Here is a 10827-nt window from a genome sequence, read left to right as displayed (position 1 = left end):
GGAGAGAGTGGTCCCTCCGGAAAGCAGATAAGGGTGGGGAGGGAAAGATGTCTTTGGTGGTGGGGTCGGATTGCAGATGGCGGAAGTGTCGGAGGATGATGCGTTGGATCCGGAGGTTGGTGGGGTGGTACGTGAGGACGAGGGGGATTCTTTTTTGGTTCTTATTGCGTGGACAGGGTGTGAGGGATGAGTTGCGGGAGATGTGGGAGACACGGTTGAGGGCGTTCTCGACCACTGAGGGGGGGAAGTTACGGTCCTTGAAAAACGAGGACAACTGAGATGTACGGGAGTGGAATGCCTCATCTTCGGAGCAGATGCGGCGGAGGCGAAGGAATTGGGAATAGGGGATGGCATTTTGCAGGAAGGTGGGTGGGAGGAGGAGTATTCTAGGTAGCTGTGGGAGTCGATGGGCTTGAAATGAATACCGGTTTCTAGGTAGTTGCCCGAGATGGAGACAGAGAGGTCCAGGAAGGGAAGAGAGGTATTAGAGATGGAGACAAATTTATTTCCCAAAGTCTAATCACCAGAGGATAGTTAAAAGTCAATCAAATTGCTGTGAGTCTGGAGAGGCATGCAGGCCAGACCAGGTGAGGATGGCAGATATTCTTCACTAAATGACGTCTGTCAACCTGACAGCTTTTATGATAATTGCAGCATGGACACCACGAGATTAACTTTTAATTCCAGATTTTCAACTTGCACCATCTGCTGTGATGGGATTCAAAGCCTACGTCCACATGGTGCTCCGGATTACTAGTCCAGTAACATCACCACTCCACCATCCTTCCCCACTTGCTTTCCCCTTGAGGCATTTCCATACATTGCTGCAGCTGCTGAGTTTTCTCCAAGTTTAGGAAACCCAGCTGTCCACAGTTAAAGCTGCAAAGCAGGTTAAATCCGAGTTTTGAATCTCAGCAACATGTTTAAAATATCTCCCTGCCTACAGACAGTGGGCTGGCCACCCTCTCTTTACTACACCTTAGTAAAAGCCATAAGTTGATTGCTCAGGACCATCTATCTGACATGCTGAAACAGGGGCTCGATTCAAAAAGGTGATTGTTGGGACTTGAAAAATGGTGTTGATTTATACTCTGTGTCCACATACGTGCCACAACGTACAAAGCAAAGTGAAATAACTCCATGAAGACTGGTATCCCATTACCAAGTCACTCTTTATTTATACGTGCACGGTATATGACACTGACCAGCTCAGAGCCAGCTCCAAGAGCGAACAGAACCCCTGACTCTCCTGTTTGTATCTGTCAGCCAGGGCTCCCTGATTGGACTAGATTAACAGCCCAAATCGAGGAACTCATATTCTATGAGGTCCGCCTGGCTGACCTCATTCCAATCACTACACAAAGCAGGGGAAAAAATGAAACATTTTAAAGAAAAGACGGCAAATTGTTATGATCTTGACCATCTTTCAAATTAGAAAGCAATAACGTTTAAAAGGAAATTGGCTAAATATTTGAACAGGGAAAAGAATTGAAGATCGAAAAGGAATTCCATTGGGATAATTGCAAAATGGACCAAACATCCTGGCCCTGTGCTGCAAGATTCTATAATAACTAATTCAACATATTTAGTATCCATTGAATTATAGCAGGTCTTTACCAAAATATAGTTGAAATTATTAATTGAGAAATAGTATGTTGTATTTTCTGAATTTTGCATCAACTATATTCCTAGAGCTAAACTTGTTGTGAAAATTAAAGAATTTTCACAGTGAGTTCTCCTGAAATGATTGAGAAGAGAAAGGCTTCCACTGTTCATGGTTAACAGGGAATTTGTCGTCTTGTTTTTACTACTTCATGAACATATTCTGGTGCGGAAAACGTCATAAATCTTTGAAAAGAAATTCAGGATTTTTTTTCAGGGAGCCAGTGGGAGAAATGCATTTCTTAAAGTACCTACAGAAGTTCTTAGCTGAGTAATACAAAACGATCCTTGCTACAAGATTAGAATTTTGCTTTTGCTATTATCACAGATACAGCAGTGAGCAGACACTCTTAGCCCAGATTAACTATGCAGTGGCATAACCAACTGATGTCACAATAGGACTGTCTCTTTATCTGAACTGGGTGTTCTAAAAGGCTAAAGTGTCACTCCTTAGGTACTCCAGCAGTTTGAAACAAATAGATTTACAAATGTTGTTGACTACAATACATAATTTTCACACTTGTAACCAATAACCGTGTACTTTTAACTTTCTCCATTCAAAACTGACTTTCTTTTCTCTTTTATGTTACTTAATAACCCGTCATTGACAAACAGAATCAGCTGGAACAACACAGGCTGACAGAGTTTTGTGACTTTTTGTCCTGTGCTGTATTAAGTACCATATGTCCTCTCAACCCGTTATAACATGGCCGAGCAGCATGAGATTAACTGTAGGTACCCAACTTGCATCACAATCCTCTGCAGGCACTTCCTGAGCTAACAGACATCTTAACCCTAGTAATTATTATGTTCAAGCTGAGGAAGCAAATCAATTCAAAATAATAAAACCATAACTTACGCAAACTCCAGCACTTGTAATGTCCTGACAGCAGGTAACTCATAGAGTTCGCCTCCAGATGTGTCGTGTGTGCTGTTACAGGGAAAAATAAGAAAGACACAAAAGATGAAACGGTTTCTTCATTACACAGAGATACCTTTCCAAAATGGCATCAGTTTATTTTGTCTCACACTACAGACCCTACGCAAAAGCAGAACTATTTTACCAAGACATGTACTGCTTTTTACAAACTTCAGATTCAATTTTCAAATTGAATATCATAATTTAAACAAAAGCAGATGCTTCATGCAAAAAAAAAAATAAACCGAGGTAGCTTCCCTCAGAGATCAGGAGGAAGCTATTCAGCCCCTTGAGCCTGTTCCTTCGTTTAATTAAAACATGGACATTAGACCACCACTGTCTGTGTGGAGTTTGCACATTCATCCCATGCCTGCGTAGGTTTCCTCCCACAGTCCAAAGAAGTGCAGGTTAAGTGGGTTGGCCATGGTAAATTGCCCACAGTGTCCAGGGATGTTCAAGCTAGGTGGATTAGCCATGGGAAAGGCAGGGTTACAGGGCTGGTGAGCCTGGGTGGGATGCTCTTTGGAGGGTCAGTGTGGACATGATGGACTGAATGGCCTGTTTCCACATTGTAGGGATTCTACAATTCTATGATTCTATGACTGATTTGTATTTTCCTCTCCATTAAATCCACCTATAATCCTGACCGAACAAAGAACAAGCAATCTGTGTCTTGGAAATTGCAGCTGACTCAATATCCACGCTATTCAGTTCTGATTTCCATTCCACTTGTGTGAATTAATGTTCCCTAATTCCATTCCAGTGTGGCCTAGTATTAATTTAAGGTAATCCCCTTGTTTCTGCACAGCCCACCAGATGCAATGCCTTCTCTGCATTTACCCAATCATTTTAAATACCTCACTTAAATCACCTCTTCATTCTTAAGAGACCAATCATAGCCAGACCACCTCTTCCAACAGCAATTCTTCCTATTCCCAGAACTTCATCTCAGAGATCTCCCCAAGATTCCAATTTTGCCCTATTTAAACATCTAGTAACCCTCATTAAAGGTTACGATTCAGTCCCTAAAAAAATTATATTTTAAATGAATCATGGGGTCCCATAGGAATTAATGTTGAAGTCAGCATTAGGCTCCTCCAGATATTTTCTTGCCCAGAAACTAACACACAAGTTGAACTTGGCAATATAGGTGAGGCACTGTACACCTCTAGCAGAAATAAATAGCAACATAAAATACATTCCTAAATATAAAAGAAACAGAACAGAATGTATGCCCTGTACAATTTTTTTTTTAAAAATCACTAATTTGTTCACTGTGGATTGACTAAATGTTGGTTGACGCAGGAAGTTTTTGCATCATTGCGACAATAAAGCTGATTCACTCATTCATCCATCCTTCCATCAATCCTGGCACTACCTGTAGTAACCAACTTCTTATATGTAGATGGAGCCCTTCAGTGAGAGTGCCAGAGTGGCAGCCAGGAGAATGGAGATGCCTCGAGAACAAAGAGAAAGATTGAAGGCACTGTGTTCCCAAGCTTATTCCCACGATAACCCCATTGCGAAGGTCAAAAGCTATCACAGCCCCACAGAAAGCAATTTTTGGGGGTCGGGAGGTGGTGGGGTGGGGGGGGGGGGGGAGGGAAGCAGAAAAGTGAAGACCTATTAGAGTGGGGATGGAGTTGTTGGGGGTGCAGTTGGACATTGCTACCTTGGAGCTTGTGATCCCAAAATTTCAGCTTGTGACCCTACTCAGGGTCCCAACCCTCACTTTGGAAAGTCCAGGTTTAAGGTAAGAGCAGGGGAGGGGGGAAAGTTGAAGCATGGGCACTGAGAGGCAAGTCAGAGGGAAGCAAAACTGAGGGGAAGCAATGGTGAGAGGCAAGTGTGGGAGGGGATGGAGTGAATAGAAATGTCAACATAATTTGAAGAAACGGACCCTAAAAACAAAGTGACAGCCAACAAAAACCACGTTGAGCAGGGCAACGTAAAACAAGGACCACAGTACAAATTTCAGAGGTGATCTAATGAGACATTTGAGATAATTGAAAAGATTTGACAGTGTTGACAGAGTGAAAATTGAGTAGAGTCCAGAACTGGAAATATCAACCTGAAAACTGGAGTTTTCTTTTTAAAACAGAGATTTCTGAACAGACTTCTCAACATATTGGGAAACAGAAATCTGGAGACTCCCCGTCAAAATGCTCCCAAGACTGGGTGAATTGAAAATTTCAAAATTGCAATTAATTGACTTTTGTAATCCAAATAGTATTAAGGGCTAAGGACATATAGAGTTAAAATACAGATAAATCACGAGGCAAATGAATGGTAGAAGAGCCACAAGAGTCCAAATCGTAATTTCCATTTCTAAGTATTCACTTGGTGACACAATTTACAAACATTTGTCTACTATACAAGTGACATTGACTTCAGCATCAATTTTAGTGATATTTTTAGCAGATAACTATCCAATCGAATAATATGCCCTTCCTCTGTCGAATATTTGAGCACAACCATCTAGGTTAAAATTACTTACAGAGAGAGGTCATGCAAAGATATTAAATATCCATCTATTTTTATCACGAATAGCAATTCGTTGTACATCGCAACATTAGCTCTAGATATAATTCTGGCAACATGTTTATTTGTTAATGGCAGATTATTGACTAGACAAGAGAGTCAAAGATTATTGGGAGTAAGTTGGAAAGTGCAGTTGAGGCCATAATCAGATTAGCCATGATCTTATTGACTGGTGGAAGTGGTTGAAGGGGCTGTATGGCCAATTCTTGCTCCTAATATTTTTTGTAATTTACATACAAGTTATGTTCCAAAGCAAATTACATCGAGGGGTTGGAGAAGTGAAGGCAGAAACATTCATTGACTGGTCAATTAGAAGTAAGAGATGCATTTACTCACCTTAAAAGGAATCTTCTATCTTTATGGATTTGTACCAGTAAATCAAGGTCATCTATATCTTTCAAACTCTTGATCTCGAAAGGATTCACAGAAAATTTAAGAAGTGACTGACGAAGCAGCTCACGTAACCCATTTTGCTCCAAATGTTCCCAAAGTTTTATTGCATCACATACTGACACTCTGTACAGGAAGAACGACAAATGAAAGAATATGAAAGAATGAAGAGCTCCATCAAATGTCCTCTCAACCTTCTCTAACCATGAGGGTTGTACATTTGGGGATTAAACACAGTACGTTTCAAAAGGGATAGGAATTGGGACCAGCTCAACGAGGAAAGGCATTCAGCAGAATTAGAGTTCTGCATAAATAATAAGGTTAAAGTTAAGCGGGAGGTGCAGACAGGACACTCTATTTAGTTTACAGATATGGGAGACCTGTGGACAAACCTGAATGAGGTGACATTCCTCAACTCGGCGAACTGCTGGATTCCGGTCAGGTCGATGTTTGTTTCTCTCAGGTCGACAGCAAAGTTATTCGGTGAGCTCCGCATTATGTAGAGCAGTACGAAGATGTCAGCTGGAGTCAGCCTTGTGCCTCTGAAGGACAATCTCTGGCCGAGTTTAGCAGCTACCCGTTCAGTCAGCTCAGTGCTCTGGGTTTCGTAAACACAATGACAAAGCTCCAGCAATTTACTGGTGCTGAGCGCAGAGACGTCGAGTTCAGCCAAGTATTTCTGCAGGCTCTTTTGCTTCTTGCCTTTGACATTAGCTTTTGGATGATGGGCGAAGCTGTGAAGGAAATCATTTCCTTCCTGAAAAGCCAGTCCCACCAGGAACCTGCGAACGACGTCGAGCCAGTCCGCTTGAGATTTCCGCTTTCTGTGCTCCAAGGAGATTAGCTTCATCAACCCTTTGCACTTGACATCTTCAGAAAACAACAAGTAAAGCCCTGCCAGGAAGTTCTGCAGGAAAGAATGAGAGAAAGTCTTCCCACACTCCTGCCCCTTTCCTTCGCCAGTCATCAAGAAGGGTCTTAGGAAGCCGTGCTTCAAAGCAAAGTTGGACATTTCTACTGCTCTGGAGGTCATGCAGACATTGTAATGGCACTGAACCCCTGCAAAGGCATGTTTGCTCAACTCCAGGATGTTCTGCCTGTGCAAAGCCACGACATTTTGAGTTTTACCCTGGAGCAGGACGTGGAAAATGTTCAGAAATAAATGAGTGAGAGTGGACGGTAACACCAAACGCCCATCTCCAGTCTGATGCTGAGCTTTCAGAACGAAACAGATGAATCTGCATAATAAAGGGGTGGAGCAGAAGCTGAGCAGGTAACCCTGCTCCTGAAGACATGCCACGGCTTCAGCAGCTGAGGAGTCTTCAAAGTACCTGTGCAGGAATTCCTGTACGTGGTGTGGGCGAAAGCCCAGCACCTCCACTATTTTGTCCACCCTTCCGAGGTACTGGTTGAAGGTTTCTTTTGGTCTTGCTGTAATAGCGATCGTGCAACCCTTCAGCAGCTTCTTCTGGAGGAGGCCAGCAAACAGCTGTTTGACAGTGTGAGGTCTCTCCGCTGAGCCACACACTGAAGGCTGCAGGAGGCCGTCGTGGTAGTACAAGTCCTCAAAGTCATCCAAAATGAGCAGGACTTTGCGGGAATTGTGACAGAGATATTGAAAAACCTCGTCCGTGTTCTTTAATGTCGGAAGGAATGGATGGAAAAGTAAATCTTTTAAAGTGTTCTGCTTTGCAAAATTGAGCATCCTGCACTTAAACCAGAAAACAAACTCAAACTGCCTGAAGGACCCGTTCACCCAGTCGTGGCAGATTTTTTGGACAAGTACACTTTTACCGATCCCTGCTCTCCCCAGTAAGGCAACGATTTTGGTTTCTCTTGGTCGTTTTCCTGAAACGTCAAAGAGATTGCTCAAGTTTACAGCACCTCTTTCTCGCTCTGCTATGTCATAGATTTTGCATTCCTTGTCCAAACACTTAGAGGCGTTTTTTGCAGACTTATTTTCAGCTTGAACCTCAACCATTGTGACATCCACGTAAATGTCTTCAAGGAGCATTTCGTCATGTTCATGGCAAATGTAAGAGTGTTGGCTCATGTCTCTCAAATATTCTTTCACCATTTCTATACAGGCTTCTACACCTTCTGTTGATACAAAAGAGTTAACAACATTAACACCATCACCCCTACTCTGCTGCCACTTCATGCATTGTTCCAATAATAACCATTAGCCAGAAGGCTATTTTGCGCTTGCATCTCCAAATGAATTATTGTGGTTTAAACAACCATTTGGAGACATGTGAGATTCAGCTATTAGATTCTTTATTCTCCCATCTGAGAGTAAATAGTTTGGTGGAGATTGATTTAAACCTGTAAGGTAGGGGAGTAGGTTGACTAATGGGCCTAGTTTTGGAAGTACCAGTGATGGCAAAAGAGAAAAGATGGGGAATGGGGAAACAGAAGTGAGGAAAGGCTTGCGTGTTGATGTGAACAAAGAAATCGTTGCCTCTCAACAGGCAAGAAAGAGATAAGGGGAGGATTAAATTGTAAATGCATGGAGTAGATGAACAAAATTGGGGAACTGGAAGCAGAAATTGCTCTGGGGGGTATGACATAATAGCTTTGACAGAGACATGGCTCAAGTCAGAACAGGACTGGTTACTTAACATCCCAGGTTATAAGGTTTTTAGCAAAAGCAGGGTGAGCTCAAAGAGAGGAGGCATAGCAGTCTCGGTCAAAGATAGTATCATAGCCCTTGAATGAAGTGTAGTTCCTAAATTAGAATCAATATGGTTGGAGGTGAGAGGAAGTGTGTGGTGACCTTGTTGCATATTTTTTACTGACCTCTAAATAGTGGGTAAGAGTAGAGGACAGCATTTGTTGGCAGATTATAGAAACCTGTAGGACAAGTAGGGTTGTGACAGTTGGTGATTTCAATAATCCGAGAGTAGGCTGGGAAAAAGGTAAGAGTATAAGCCACAGAAGGGGAGAAATTCCTGCAAGGTGTGCAGGAGAGCTTTCTGGAACAGTACATTTCCAGTTCTACCAGGGAGGAAGCTGTGCTGGATCTGGACCTAGGAAATAATGAAGCAAATAAGAATCCAGACTGGAAAAGGGCAGATTTTAGGGGTTTAAGATGTTGAACTGGAGCAGATTAGAAGGTGATTAGAAACGCATCTTGGTGGATAAAACAATGGATGAAACTGTGGGATTTCAAAAGAGAGATGAATAAGGTGCAAGCTAGGTACATACCTAGGAGAAGTAAATTATGGGGTATCCAAAGCTAGAGTACACTGGATGACTAAGGATATTGATAAGAAAATAAGAAAGACAAAAGGAAGCAGATGATGCATTTCAGAATAGTAATAGAAATCAGGAAGAATATCTCAAATGCAGGAGAAAGACTAAGGCTGGAAAAGACACAATGGAGCAAATGGCCTCCTTCTGTACTATAAAATTCTGTGATTCTATGTGCCAAGGAAAAGTTCTGCCTAGTTATCCAGAGAACTTCTCAAAAACACAAAGGTTTCAGTGCAGTTTATAATTCTCAATTTAACGCAAAACCGTCTCTGATCTCAACTCAGCTTTGGGTCAGCTCTGTGTAGCAATGGACAAAGTTACAGCTAAAATCAGCGTAACTACAGCCAAGACTAACACACACTTTAATTTCTGATATTGTTAAAATTAATCTCTTTGTCACACCTCAAAATCAAATGAGAATGATGCTGATCAGGATTTTCTGTTTTTAATTCTGCAATTTACTTGTTAACTTAACCCATCAAGTAACAAACACAACGTAATTTTACTGGATGTTAATATGTGGAATTAAACATTTACTTGTTTTGCCGTATGACTTGATTGTTGGATTTGTTGGTCCTGATGATTCTTCACCAGATGACTCTATTTCGAGATCTAGCATGAAAAGGGATTAATGTCAGTGCAGGTCAGATATTCTGGCTGATGTTTTCTCTCCATCCTGCGTTGCTCCCAGCCTCTCATGTAGCTTCCTGCTTCAGTGAAGTTCTCACAAGCTCTAAACTTCCCACAAACATTGCTAATGCCATTTGACCAAGAGCCAAGTGACTGCATGCTTTCTTTAGCTAATTTTCCCAGGGTTGTGCACAATTCCACACCAGATAGAAAAAGGCCTCTGCTGGGCTTAGGTGAAGGACTGAGGAAGTGAATTATATTTGTGGAACCAAATCAGATTAAAATTTTAGAAAGCAACAGTCTTATGTACTTTTTTCACAAAAGGACTCTCATTTACATTGGAACTGAGATTTAAATATGGCATCTTTATAAATTTGATAAAAAGTTGTGCAAGAATCTCAGGGTTGAAAATATGATCCACCGTGGTCTTAATAAATGGCAGCGTGGCCTACTCTTGTTCCTTATGAAACTTTGGTAATATCATGTGGATGAAAATAAATCCAGCCTCAAAAATTTTGATATGGAATAGTCAGCTGTGCAATTTAGGAGAAAACTGGAAAATATGCCAACAATCTGTAATACTCAATGATTTCCTCCCAAGATCTCTATCCAGAATATTTATTTATTAAGTATTTCAAATGCCTTGAGGAACCAAAGTAACTTCATTCATTCTGCAACCCAAGCCCCATCCCTTGTTTTCCTGTCATTACCATGTGCAGCTAAATCTGGCAGCTCAGCTGAATAGAGGATTCAGAACTGTATCCTTCTTCCATTTGAGACTGCAGACTAGGTGTCTGGCTTTCCACTGTGCTGTGTAAATGACCTCTAGCTAAAGCTTCTCACCCCTTGTAGCACTACTCAAGCTAATGCCAACTTGATTAGTAACTGATTAGATATCAGTGTGATGTACCTAGTCTCTCACTGTCCACAGAGACTGGAGAGGTTGGACTATCCACAAGCTGAGCACTGGTCATGGACTCTGGTGAGCTCTGAATATCGACAGATTGAGGGCTGGGGAAACCTGGAACAATTGCACTGACTTCAGGACTGACAGTCTGTGAGTATGTGTTCATAGTAACAGCTGAGGCACTCCATGGGTCCACTGCAACATTCTTGGGGGTTGATCCCTGTGTTGAGCTAGCTGAAAGACAGAATACATGGAGATCAGACACCAGGGATCGCTTTTCACTCAGTTAAACCTTCAGTTTGAAAGTTTAATTTGATGAGCTGAGGCCGTCGATAATTTTTATAAGTGACCAATTTGAGAATGGTAGAGAACGTTGAAGAAATACCACAACGAAACGCCAGCATTTTCCTCATCTCTGCAATTGCAATGATATCTGGATGAAGGGTGGAATAGCATTCGGTCACCACTATAGCTAAAAGAAGTAGCCTCGATTTCAGATGTGCTAAATTTCCAATCTCAGGCA

General features: G+C 41.8%; 1 protein-coding gene across 1 annotated transcript in view; it reads right to left on the bottom strand.

Annotated features, from left to right (window-relative positions):
* Positions 1-10544, bottom strand: part of ciita (class II, major histocompatibility complex, transactivator) — a 24251-nt gene extending 13707 nt beyond the window's left edge. The window contains exons 1-5 of the mRNA XM_048592822.1: positions 10308-10544; positions 9305-9379; positions 5905-7612; positions 5459-5638; positions 2522-2593 (exon numbers count right to left, since the gene is read on the bottom strand). Coding sequence (XP_048448779.1) covers positions 2522-2593; positions 5459-5638; positions 5905-7612; positions 9305-9379; positions 10308-10470 — 2198 coding nt within the window. The 5' untranslated portion in view covers positions 10471-10544. The remainder of the gene's footprint in view (positions 1-2521; positions 2594-5458; positions 5639-5904; positions 7613-9304; positions 9380-10307) is intronic.
* Positions 10545-10827: the final 283 nt, after the last annotated feature.

The sequence above is a fragment of the Rhincodon typus genome, unplaced genomic scaffold (assembly GCF_021869965.1).
Source record: "Rhincodon typus isolate 14 unplaced genomic scaffold, sRhiTyp1.1 hic_rhity00001861, whole genome shotgun sequence".
In the NCBI taxonomy this organism is placed as follows: Eukaryota; Metazoa; Chordata; class Chondrichthyes; order Orectolobiformes; family Rhincodontidae; genus Rhincodon; species Rhincodon typus.
Note: the sequence above shows the minus strand (reverse complement) of the source record. Positions and strands in the feature narration are given on the sequence as shown.